The sequence below is a fragment of the Heterodontus francisci genome, chromosome 37 (assembly GCF_036365525.1).
Source record: "Heterodontus francisci isolate sHetFra1 chromosome 37, sHetFra1.hap1, whole genome shotgun sequence".
Taxonomy (NCBI): domain Eukaryota; kingdom Metazoa; phylum Chordata; class Chondrichthyes; order Heterodontiformes; family Heterodontidae; genus Heterodontus; species Heterodontus francisci.
The window spans coordinates 1,956,953-1,970,783 of NC_090407.1; the positions used below are offsets into that span (position 1 = coordinate 1,956,953).

General features: G+C 43.0%; 1 protein-coding gene across 13 annotated transcripts in view; it reads right to left on the reverse strand.

Moving 5' to 3' along the window:
* The window catches only part of rap1gapa (RAP1 GTPase activating protein a), a 475,427-nt gene that overhangs the window by 65,736 nt on the left and 395,860 nt on the right, over positions 1 to 13,831 (reverse strand). For 11 of the 13 annotated variants that reach the window (XM_068016826.1, XM_068016824.1, XM_068016823.1 and 8 more), the window contains one exon: positions 134 to 211. The exons of the other annotated variants lie outside the window; for them this stretch is intronic. In XM_068016826.1, the coding sequence (XP_067872927.1) occupies positions 134 to 211 (78 nt within the window). The remainder of the gene's footprint in view (positions 1 to 133; positions 212 to 13,831) is intronic. 13 annotated transcript variants of the gene reach the window in all.

Below are 13,831 nucleotides of genomic sequence, written 5' to 3' on the forward strand. Positions count from 1 at the left end.
ACATTCAAAAGCAACTTCTTCCAATAAAAATACAAACTCATGCAGTAGACTTGAATCAGTGACCATGCAATGAGCATCACACAGGAGAAGCAGGATTGAATCAGAGACAGGAAAGTGAGTGTAAAGCATAAACCTCTTCTATTGTTCCTATGCCTATAGCACTGCCTCGACGTCCGTGCTTGGTTGGGCTTTTTCCAGGCACAAGCAACGACTAAGGAAAGGGAAAGGAGAAAATACAAAATGAATCATGCACAGCTTTCCTCACAACAAAGACTTATGATGACTTACAAGAATGGAGCTGTGAAGTGAAAATTATGGAAGGGGGTGGGTTGCAAAAGACCCAAAGAAATTATAGCCATTTCATCAGAGATGAATGTATGTTTTGGAACTGAAACCAGTATCCTGGGTTTTGAATCCAATACAGTTTATGTGGTTCACCTGAAGCCCAAAAACACCATTAAGTACATTTTTGTAACATTTTTTCAAGCAGATTATTTTTCTTCCAATTCCCATTGAGTGCCCAACCTCTGTCAACACAAGGCCAATAGGACAGGTTAGAGATGTCTCAGCCAGGCCTCCATTAATATTGCTGTGTAGCTGGCCAATGGCATGAAATCAGCTCCGAGTGAGTCACCTCATTTTTCCTTCAAGGAAAATGCAAGGTCTCCATTCGGTGCTTCTCAACCAAAGGGCCAAGATTGGGAATTCCTTACGCAGCACCTGTGTCTCACACTCCTGCCAGTTCACCCATACCTTTTTTTGCATGGAACCTATATGCTCTGTGCAAATTACAAACCAACTGTAATGTTAGTGAACTGAAGACCCAATAGATTAGGAGGGCAACAACACTTACAACTCTTACTGAGAACGCATGATTTACATCCTACTAAAGAGTAACATTCAGTCGTTCACCCAACTTACAAGCAGAGCTGAAGTACCAAAGTACTGGTTAAATTAGCAGAATTGTCACCAGCTGGTTTCGACTGGGTGGTCTGATTTTTAAGTAGATTTTCAGAAATTTCTAAATATGTGGACAGCTAAGATGTTTTAAACTTATTTTTATGTGGATGTATTAATTAACAAATTTTCATTGGATTTTCACCATCAGCAAAGCAAACCTCTGAAGCCGAGCTCTCATCCAAATCCGTGGCCCATTCTTTGTCCGGTTTTGAATTTTGTAAAGGGCCAATAAGGAAGCCAATAAGACAGCATCTGCCCTTTGTCAATGTGCCTGAAGAGATTTGGTGCACGGTGCCAATTCACTATAAGCCCCTCCAAGTGTAAGCAATGTGCAATATTTATAAAGCTGGATTGTTTTATATATGGCTGTAGTGCTGAATTCAGGCCCAGTAGTGATTACTCTCGAAGCAGCTAGTTAGTATCAGAAATAGGACCAAACAGAACTACGACTAAGAGGCATTTACAGATTAATCTTCACAACTTGTCATAGTCCATTTGCAACAGTGGAACTTCATTCCAGGTCCACTTCCCTCCCCCTCACCCCATAACATCCCACCACCACCACCCCTGTGCACAAATGAGCATTTAGAATGGGAAGATCCCAGCTTTGATCCTGAGCCAGTGGCTAATTAGCTGATCTCACCACTGGGCTTGGAAAGGGAAAATTAGTCAGGTTCTTACTCCTCATTAGTATCCAGCAATCCTGTTGGAAAGGGCATGTTTGTGGGCATCATTCAAGGATGTGATTAAACTTAATGTGACTCACTCTACAATTAAACATTTTGCTGGCAATCATTGGCTACTTGGCTGAGATACCAGAGGGTCGTGGAACCCAACATTGATTAGTATCTCTGCAGAGCAAGGTAGAAAACTCAATTCTACTTCAAACCAGTTAAATCTCCTCTGAAAATGCAAAATGCAAAGTATGAAAATCTACCTGTGTCATATTCTTGATTTCAAAGACATAGCATCCCCCAGACATCACAATAAACTGCAGTATCCAAGTGACCCATTTGACATCTTAAAAATACTGTTTGCACATGTCTTTTTGTTCTTTCTCTAGTTTTACTGGAAAGTAAAATCAAGGTAAGTGCACAATTCCACCGAACATTGACACCACAGACTTTTGTGACCAGCATATTGTCCTCAATAAATATAGTGTTGCAAATATTTTCCAGCCTTGCCATGATTTTTTTTGTTAATAGTTGTTACTCCTTTTTAATTCTTTCAACGTCATTCTTATTTTTTCCAAACACCAAGTACAGCCAACCAGGCTGTAAAGGGTAATGTGCCAGATTTCCCATTCATTTAGCAAACTTTAGCTGGGACTGTGATGGAAACAATAAACAGCTCCTGTTTAGCACGAGACACTAAAATCTGTATTTCAAGATAGTGCAACTCAAAGATGCCATATCAAAGTAAGGCCATGCAAGTTTGGGTTGAAACTTCTCTTTATAAACAAAATTTGGGAAAAGTTGAGTTTCTCTGCAATTATTGTCCAGCTAACAAAATCACAGAAACACGCGGCTTTAAAACATATAATTTCATTAGTGGTCTGTTAGTTATTCAGAAAACACATTCTCTGCTTGTCACTGCAAGAGGAATTACAGTCCTTTTGTACCCAAAAGCAGATCTTCATGGGAGGAAGATGGAATCAGAGGACATGACCGTGCCTGTCTAGCTCCAAGTAGCCTCTGTTAGAGCAGCAGAGGTCAAAGGCCATCTGCCCACATCAGCCTGAGCAGGAGATATCGGGGTAATTTTGACTTTGTGTGATAGTGTGAAACAGGTAATGATGAATCAGATTTACATTGCTCCCCATTTTTATTCATTGGATGTCCTGAGAAGACCAAGAAATTAACTACTTATAAAAAAGTTTGCTGTTCGTGCTGGTGTCTATTTGCAACACAAGTAGGTTGGACCAGATATCTGATTGGTCCCCTTGCAGGCTCCAGGCTGGCCAAGGCAAGATGCTTTGGTAGGCCCCCTTCGGTTCAGTTTCCTCTGCAGTCAGTTCTCCAGCGTGCAGGTGTTTTTGTGGACATGACTGACTGAGTGTGCATTCACCATCCCAAAACAGGTGCGCAGGTGCAGAAGGACTGATGCACCTTGCAAGTAATCACTCCATCACTGCTTATCCATTCATTTATTACTATTTGAAATCTATGCTATTGCTGGGAGCCTCCTCTTACCATTGTTGGATATATCTGTCAAGCTTGACCAGGAGATATAAATAATTACACTACTGGCTCATGTTAACTTTATTAAATTTAATATCAACTATCTGCTGCCTGTCAATGTAAATTTTTACAGAGACTCAAGTGGATTGTAGCAGAGCTGACAGACTAGGAATAATAATTGAGGGAAGACATGAATGAACCAACCTCTCCTGCATAACATCAGAACATTAATACACCAACTCATGCAATAGTTACTGTAAGCTTCATGTGTAAAACATGGTTAAATTCTCTGTGTGGGGATTGAGTAAATGAATTCAAGTCAGATTAATTTTTTTAGTGGCCGTATTTTTTTGCGTAGCAACCAGAATTGGCATTTTTCATCACAGAAATCAATTTCCAGAGAGATTCGAGGGCAGGATTTGTACTGAAGCTCTATGTTATGTAGCAGTGACCACCAGCTTCAAATTTACATTCCGCAGTATCAAATCCAAAGTGAAAGTCCGATCTTTCAATTCATTTTTGATCTGGCACATTGAAAGGGAGACTGGCACTTGCACTGCACAATCTTTCTGAGAGTGCAAATTTCTCTGAATGCATGTTATTTTTGTAATATGAAGAGATCTACACAATTATAACTATCTAATGTTAGTATCTGCTCTTTCTACATTTTCAAAAGATTCTTAAACAAGTGCATCATGTTTTCTGCCACAGATCCAAGAAGCAAATCAGCAATGGTGGGTGTTACAGGTCACGATTGTGTCAGGGACTGGAGAGAAGCGATAGAGTCTTCACAAAGCGCAGTGGAAAGCTAGGACTCACTCCACCAAAACTGTTAAGGCAGGTCCAATAGAAAAAAATTCACACAGAGATTGATTTTGTTAGGCAAGGGTATTAAAGAGTTATGGAACCAAGGTGGGGAGATGAAGTTAAGATCAGATCAGCCATGATCTAACTGAATAGTGGAACAGGTTCAAGGGGCTGAATGGCCTCCTTCTGTTCTTATGATTGGCTTTGACCCTTTACTGGACAACTTTATACCCATAGTTTCTGATTTGGGATTATGTGCAGTAGCCCAAGCCCCTTCTAATCATTCTACAGCCAGTAGAGGGTCTGGATTAGTTTGACTTTGTAGCAACATTTCAACATATAAATAATCAACAACTACTTTTGTTATCTAGATTTGCTGAAAGATTGCTCAGATGTTTTGATGCAATATGGATAGTACAGATTATAAATTCCTGTAAATGCACTGTTTGTACTGACTATTGTTCTTTGCTAATTAAATTGTAAGGTGGTTTAAATTCTAAACTGTGATAATGATAGAGTACAAATTCAACCCACCTACAAAAGATGACATTCACACAGTGGTACATAAAACAGTCCAGGAAGCTGTAATTCCATGGGAAGGGCTCTCTGATTGCTGGGTCTGGCTAACATATACCTAGATATTGGCAGATAAAGGCATACTACACATCACACAGAATATGAGGTCTGCTTATGGGAGTGGTCAATAATACTGAACTCAAGAAAACATTCTAAATGAAATGTTAGCATCTGTGGAGAGAGAAACAGAATTGAGTATTTCCAGCATTTTCTGTCTTTATTTCAGATTTCCAGTCTGCACAGTAGTTTGCTTTTGTAATAGCGAGTTGACAGTCTGTTCTACATCTCTCCCTTTCCAGTAGATCCAGCTCCAGCGACCCGGGTTCAATTCTGGGTACTGCCTGTGCGGAATTTGCAAGTTCTCTCCCTTTCCGCCGGGTGCTCCGGTTTCCTCCCACAGCCAAAGACTTGCGGGTTGATAGGTGATTTGGCCATTGTAAATTGCCCCTAGTGTAGGTAGGAGAATGGTGGGGATGTGGTAGGGAATATGGGATTAATGTAGGATTAGTATAAGTGGGTGGTTGTTGGTCGGCACAGACTCGGTGAGAATCACCCCTTGTCTCAGTATTACTGTTGGATGCGTTCGGGGAAAAGGCTACAATCCTTTAGATGTAGGACAAATCAGTTCTTGAACTCATTGTGCCTTTCTGTATGAGAACTTTTAACAGGATCTTGATGAATGGATGAAGATATGCACTCGTGATGGGACTCCTTGACTGAATATTCTAATGTACTAGAATTAGTTTTTAAACAGATATATTTTAATCATGTTAGACTTTTTGCGATAGTTAGGGTTATTATTTTGTTATTATTCATATGTAATATATTAATGAATGAGCAATGTACCTGAAATCAATTTCCGTATCAACAATAAATTGAAATTGAATTGAATTTTAATTTTCATTGGCATTCCCTAGTGTGGATCTTCATATTCCAACAGACCGTACACGCAGGAGTGGGCACCCAAATTCCCGTCATCCACCCATAATTCCCAATAGGTTCACTCAGTAATCAAGTTCAGGACAGAGGGAGAATTCATAAAATTATTCCTTATAACTCTTTACAGACTTGAAAAAGCTACAGGAATTATACAGCATTCCGTGATCCCACTGGGAATCTACACACACAAGGTGTGCACATTGGAGAATTGGGTCCACAATGTCATCACCCTATCTCTGATTTGTGTTTCTTTTTGGGGGTGCAGAATTAGCCCTCATCATTGAAGGGTGCTGAACAAACAAGAAAATTATAAACCTATATTTGTGTTATGAGATTATTTAAAACAATTTTTTTTCCATTTGCCCCCAACCTCTCTGCTCCTGAATGTGTTGTTCCTTGCTGGAGTATGGTTTCATGGGCAATGGAGTCACATTTCTGCATTAAGATAGTGATCACAGGCAGGTTATTTAACTGTGACATCATTACAGCCAAACATGATCCTACCCTCATCGGTCATGCTGGTTGAGAGCTAATTTGGCGCAGGGATTGAGCCTGGGGCCTTCTTAGCCTGTCTGGTGAAGCGCCACACCATACAGTTCACTTAATCACTGACCTGTCAGGAACAGGTTGACTATTATATTTAAATTCTCTTTTGAAACTAAATATTTGTCATATTCAAAGTGTGAGTGATGGGGAATTCTGCTCCTCACATTTCAGGCAGCCAGTGTCAACATGGGGTACTCCCAGGTCAGGTATAGTGCAGCCAGATACTGCTGCGTCTTCTCTATACAACCTCAGAAAACTTGGACCATTGTGATAATTTTTCCTTTCCCATGCCACTAGGCAATGGATTGGAACTGCCTAAATCCATCCCGTTTCAAATGGGAATATTGCAGAGAATACTTTTATCCCATTAGTCCTTGCTGGATCTAAACCCAGGGCCCAGTAGTGAAAGGTTAATGCCTAACCCACCCAGAATATTTCATTAAACCATTTAAATATTTAGTTAATTGCAAAAAGCTGATGGCAACATAAAAGTTGGTGGCATCACCCGGTTGACACTGGGTGTGGCATCATAGAGCTGTGATGAGAACTGGCAGAAACACAACTGATGCTAACAGGCTGATTCTACAGGAAACCCTCCACTCTAGCCAAGCACTGAACCCTGGCATCAGTGACCAAAGTACAATAAAACTATTTTTCTAAACTTAGTGTTATATTTGCTTGTGACATTACATATTGTGAACAGTTTAATAGCTTTTGCAAAGAGTAGTAAAATCAGATGTTTAAACTGTAAACTGTCAGCAAGTCAATCTGTGCAACCATGTAAATAGATAAAAATTGCAAGGATGCTATAGTAACTGAATATAAACTGTACATAGCAACAGCTGTAGACATCTCCTAAAAGAAACCTTTCTACAGTGAATTGGCAATCAGGGTCCTGGGGCTCCGATTTGTGTATTAAAGGGGCTTTGTACCTGATACAGGTTGTGGTTCAGGCAGCCAGCAGTTGGCCCCTTTCTAAATGGTGCCACTGCATTGTTGGGATTAATGGGGCGTTATAGCACCTGACCCTATTTTGAGGCCATTTCTGCCATCAGTACCAGGTGGTACAAGTTAAAAATCAACCACAGCGAATGTTGGCAGGTAATTTGACCATGGATAACAGTTCATGAACCGGTCATCAATCAGCACCCACTTTTCCACAGGATTGCTGGAAAGGACAAAAGAATAAGTTGATTTTTTTTTCTTCCTAATTCACAAGGTGTGGGGGTGAATGGGGATGGGGTGTTGGTGTTTATCACAATCAAACGTCATCCTGTTCTCATTCAACATTTCCAGCAGCCAATCTCTCAGTAAGCATCAAGAATGAGAAGCTGGCTGGTCCTGCAGCAATTATAGCTCCCCAGCCATCACCTTAGCCAACAAGAAATTCCCAATATAAACCAAACGTTCTAAAGTTCAAGTTCCTGAATCTACACTATTGTGCTTTTTTGCTAACCAAACTTTTGACAAATATTTCATGGTCTGCTCCATGGGAATTAGCAGATAAAGTGCAGCAAGAGGGTGGGATTAAACAATTCAATGAGAGCAATAGGGAGCAAAGTAAACATGACAACAGAATTGAAGTTAGAGAATAAGGATTTTAAACCATTCAATACGATTTATATTTAAACCTTAGACTGGTGACAGATCCAGAGAAATCACTATCTCCTCCAGCATATTTTGTAAGTGTCATTTGACTCACAGAAAATCTATCAAGTTTTATAAACTGCTATCATTTAACAAACCACAACCACAGGACAAGGGAATAGAAACATAGGCCAGAATTATAATGCCCTCAAACAAGTGGACTGGTGGTGGGGGTGGGGGGCATAAAATTGAGTGCGAGGTGGGGGCAAGGGGTGGTGTCCTTTCTGATCGGGCACCCTGTGCCCCATGGAGGGCAGCCACCGAAGCCCCAACCACCACCAACGCATAACACTCCCGCTATTCCCCTAACTGACCACCCTTGCCTCACCAGGGCCCAGCCAATTGCCCCAGGGAGGCCCTAAAAACTTACCTGTCTTCCAGGGCCGTCTTTCACCTTGCTTGCGATGGCTGGGTGTAGTCCCAGGAGTGGCCACCGTCCCCACTGGCGCTGCTGGGACTAAGAGCTGCCAGCCCGCTGATTGGCCAGCAGCTCCATTAGGTGGGACTTACTGCCTCAAGGAGGTGGAAGTCCCACCCAAGACCAATTAAGGGCCTGGGGAGCGAAGAATCCCAGCGTGGACCTCCTGGCCCGGCAGAGGCAGGCTCACCACTGACTTTTCGGCCGGTTGGTGGGGCTCCAACCCGACGAAAAGTTCCAGCCATAGAAAAGTTACAAAATAGGAGGAGGCTATTTGGTCCTTCATGGCTGTGCCAGCTGAAAAAGAGCTATCCAAGCTAATCCTCCAGCTCTTGGTGCATAGCTGTAGGTTATGGCACTTCAAGTGCATATCCCAGTGCTTTTTAAATGTGATTAGGGTTTCTATCTCCACCACGCTTTCAGGCAGTGAGCTTCAGGTCCCAACCACCCTCTGGGTGAAAATAAATTGCTGAACTCCCCTCTAATCCTTCTGCCAATTACTTGAATTTCATACCCTTTCGTTATTGACCTCTCTGCTAAGGGAAATAGGTCACAGAATTGTTACAGTGTAGAAGGAGGCCATTCGGCCCATCGTGTCTGCACTGGCTCTCCAAATGAGCATTTCACCTAGTGCCACTCCCCCGCCTTCTCCCCGTAACCCTGCACATTCTACTTTTCATCTAACAGTCTAATTCCCTTTTGAATGCTTCAATTGAACCTGCCTCCATCACACTCTCAGACAGCACATTCCAGACCTTAACCACATGCTGCGTGAAAATGTTTTCCTCATGTCACTTTTGCTCCTTTTATCAATTACTTTAGATCTGTGCCTTCTTGTTCTTAATCCTTTCATGAGTGGGAACAGTTTCTTCCTATCGACTCTGTCCAGACCCCTCATAATTTTATACACCTCAATCAAATCTCCCCTCAGCCTCCTCTGTTCCAAAGAAAGCAATCCTAGCCAATTCAATCTTTCCTCTTGGCTAAAATTCTCCATTCCTGACAACATCCTCATAAATCTCCTCTCCAGTGTAATCATATCCTTCCTGTAATGTGGGGACCAGAACTGCACGCAGTACTCTAGCTGTAGCCTAACTAGTGTTCTATACAGTTCCAGCATAACCTTCCTGCTCTTATATGCCTCGGCTAATAAAGGAACATATCCCATATGCCTTCTTAACCATCTTATGTACTGGTCTTGCTACCTTCAGGGATCTGTGGACTCTAAGGTTCCTCTGTTCTTCTTGTCATGCTCTGAAGGAGCAGTGATGAAATAAACAATGAACTGGAGGAATTAATAAAAAGTCAACTGGTAAATTGAACCACAAGAAAATGGGCACATCTGTACCACAGACAAAATGGAGTAGAGGTCAGGTGACCTCTCCTGTACTGGCAGTCAACAAGTCTGTCTGTAAAGACAAAACTCATTAAGTATGAATTAGCTCTGGAGAAAACCCATTGTAATTGAAAGGAGCCCATTACATGTTATTGACTCCAACCTACAGGAATGGGACTAAGGAAGGTTCTGTAAGACAGACTGATTGCACAGCTCACAGCAGGTGTGGAGGAGCATCATTGTAACAGAATGGTTCCCATTCAGATGCGAAGATAGCAATGGTTTCCATATCCTGGACCATTGTGCGCTCACACCAGGGGAGAGGGCCATGTGACACCAGACAGAGGCTCAAATGTGATGAATTTTTACCATAAAAAGGTTTTGCTATTTAAGTAAAATTTAACCTTTTTTTGTAAACCTATGAGAAAACCTGTCATTTGTCTGTTTATTTGACCCTTAAACACTCTGGGACTAACAACCCATTTTTAACAAAACACTATTACAATCAGTTGGAAGGTGAGATGTCGAAGTTACCCACACCACTGACCATCTGTCTGTAACACGCCACAATTCTCAGTTTCCTACCATTTATTGTGTGTTCTCTTGCCATGTTTTCCCTCCCCAAATGCATGACCTCACACTTCTCTGGATTGAATTCCATTTACCACTGTTCCACCCACTTCACCAGTCTTTTTTGTAATTTGTTCATGGGATGTGGGCATCGCTGGCTCGGTCAGCATTTATTGTCCATCCCCAATTGCCCTTGAGAAGGTGGTGGTGAGCTGCCTTCTTGAACCGCTGCAGTCCATGTGGGGTAGGTACACCAACAGTGCTGTTAGGAAGGGAGTTCCAGGATTTTTGACCCAGTGACAGTGAAGGAACGGCGAAATAGTTCCAAGTCAGGATGGTGTGTGACTTAGAGGGGAACTTGCAGGTGGTGGTGTTCCCATGTGTCTGCAGCCCTTGTCCTTCTGGGGGAAAAGGTGCTGGAAGGTGCTGTCGAAGCAGCCTTCGTGCATTGCTGCAGTGCATCTTGGAAATGGTACACACTGCTGCCACTGTGCGTCGGTGGTGGAGGGAGTGAATGTTTAAGGTGGTGGATAGGGTGCCAATCAAGCAGGCTGCTTTGTCCTGGATGGTGTCGAGCTTCTTGAGTGTTGTTGGAGCTGCACTCATCCAGGCAAGTGGAGAGTATTCCATCACACTCCTGACTTGTGCCTTGTAGATGGTGGACAGGCTTTGGGGAGTCAGGTGGTGAGTTACTTGCCGCAGAATTCCCAGTCTCTGACCTGCTCTTGTAGCCACAGCATTTATGTGCCTGGACCAGTTCAATTTCTGGTCAATGGTGACCCCCAGGATGTTGATAGTGGGGGATTCAGCAATGAAACATAGAAAATAGGAGCAAGAGTAGGCTATTTGGCCTCACCAAGGCCCTGTATAATTGCAGCAAGACATCCCTGCTCCTGTACTCGAATCCTCTCGCTATGAAGGCCAACAAACCATTTGCCTTTTTTACTGCCTGTTGATTACCTTCAGTGACTGGTGTACGAGAACACCCAGGTCTCGTTGCATATTCCCCTCTCTCAGTTTACAGCCATTCAGATAATAATCTGACTTCCTGTTTTTGCTACCAAAGTGGATAACCTCACATTTATCCACAATATACTGCATCTGCCATGTATTCGCCCACTCACTCAACTTGTCCAAATCACCCTGAAGTCTCTCTGTATTCTCCTCACAACTCACCCTCCCACCCATCTGCAAATTTGGAGATAATGCATTTAGTTCTCTTATTTAAATCATTAATATATATTGTGAATAACTGGGGTCCGAGCACAGATCCCTGCGGTACCCCACTAATCACTGCCTGCCATTCGGAAAAAGACCCATTTATCCCTACTCTTTGTTTCCTGTCTGACAACAACTTTCTATCCATCACAATACACTACCCCCAATCCCATGCGCTTTAATTTTACATGCTAATCTCTTATGTGGGACTTTGTTGAAAGCCTTCTGAAAGTCCAAATAAACCACATCCACTGGCTCCCCCTCATCAACTCGACTAGTTACATCCTCGAAGAATTCTAGTAGATTTGTCAAGCATGATTTGCCTTTCATAAATCCATGCTGACTCTGCCCAATTCTACCACTGTTCTCTAAGTGCTCTGCTATAAAATCTTTGATAATGGACTCTAGGATTTTCTCCACTACCGACATCAGGCTGACTGGTAATGGTAATGCAATTGAATGTCAAGGGGAGATGGTTAGATTCTCTCTTGTTGGAGATGGCCATTGCCTGGCAGTTGTGTGGCACGAATGTTACTTGCCACTTATCAACCTAAGCCTGCATATTGTCCAGGTCCCGCAGCATCTGGACACGGGCTGCTTCAGTATCTGAGGAGTCATGACTAATGAACATTGCGCAATCATCAGTGAACATCCCCACTTCTGACCTTATGAAGGAGGGAATGTCATGATGAAGCAGCTGAAGATGGTTGGGCCGAGGACACTACCTTAGGGCTGAGATATTGACTTCAACAACCACAACCATCTTCCTCTGTGCTAGCTATGACTCCAAGCTGTGGAGAGTTTCTCCCCCACCACCACCGATTCCCATTAACTCCAGTTTTGCTAGGGCTCCTTGATGCCATACTCGGTCAAATGCTGCCTCGATGTCAAGGGCAGTCACTCTCACCTCACGAGTTCAGCTCTTTTGTCCATGTTTGAACCAAGGCTGTAATGAGGTCAGGAGCTGAGTGGACCTGGCAGAACCCAAACTGATCGTCAGTGAGCAGGTCATTGCTGAGCAAGTGCCGCTTGATAGCACTGTTGATGACCCCTTCCGTCACTTTGCTGATGATTGAGAGTAGACTGATGGGGCGTTAATTGTCGGGGTTGGATTTGTCCTGCTTTTTGTGCACAGGACATACCTGGGCAATTTTTCACATTGTCGGGTAGACGCCAGTGTTGTAGCTGTACTGGAACAGCTTGGCCAAGGGCGTGGCAAGTTCTGGAGCACAAGTCTTCAGTACAATTGCTGGAATGTTGTCAGGGCCCATAGCTTTTGCAGTATCCAGTGCCTTCAGTCATTTCTTGATATCACGTGGAGTCAGTTGGATTGGCTGAAGACTAGCATCTGTGATGCTGGGGACTTCAGGAGGAGGCCGAGATGGATCATCCGCTCGGCGCTTCTGGCTGAAGAGGATGCAAATGCTTCAGCTTTGTCTTTTGCACTGATGTGCTGGGCTCCCCCATCATTGAGGATGGGAATACACGTGGAGCCTCCTCCTCCTGTCAGTTGTTTAATTGTCCACCACCATTCACGACTGGATGTGGCAGGACTGCAGAGCTTAGATCTGATCAGCTGGTTGTGGCATCGCTTACCCGTCTATCACATGCTGTTTCTGCTGTTTGACACACAAGTAGTCCTGTGTTGTAGCTTCACCAGGCTGACTCCTCATTTTTAGGTATGCCTGGTGCTGCTCCTGGCATGCCCTCCTACACTCTTCATTGAACCATTAATATCTTCCTGCAGTTTACAGCTTTCTAACTCACTATCAACCACATGCCCAATTTTTGTATCATCTGCAAACTTCTTAATCATACCCACTACATTCAAGTCTAAATCATTGATATTTATGATACAAAGAAAAGGACCTTGTCCTGAGCCCCGAGAAACCCCACTGGAAATAGCCTTCCAGTCAGAAAAACACTCATCGACCATTACCCTTTGCCTCCTGCCTCTGAGTCAATTTTGGATCCAACTTGCTACTTTCCCTTGGATTCCATGGGGTTTTCTGAGCAGTCTGCCATCTGAGCTTGCCAAAAGCCTTGCTGAAATACATCAAATGCGCTACCCTCCTTGCTACCTCCGCAGAAAATGCAATCATGTTATCCAGACACGACCTTAAATCCATGCTGACTGCCCATGATTAATCCATGCCTTTTTAAATGATGATTTATACTGTCCTTCAGAATTTTTTCCACTAATCTGCTCTCCACGGAAGGCAGACTGACTGGCCTGTAATTATTCAGTCTATCCCTTCCTCCCTTTTTAAATAATGATACAATATTCGCTGTCTTCCAGTCCTCCGGCACTACACTGTACCCAAAAAGGATTGGAAAATGATGGTCAGAGTCTTCATTGTTTCCTCTCATGCTCCTCTCAGCAGCCTAGGATACCTTTCATCCTGGCTTGGCTATTTATCTACTTCCAAGGATGTCAACCCTTTCATATTTCCTCTCGCACTATGTTTATCCCATCCAATATTTTACACTTTTGCCCCTTAACTAAAATGTCTGCATTGTTCTCTTCATTTGTGAAGACGGATGCATAATATTCAAGAACAACCATGTCTGTGTTTTCTGCCTCTCCACACAGGCTCCCTTTTTGGTCTGTTTCTTTCCTTACTTATCCTTTTG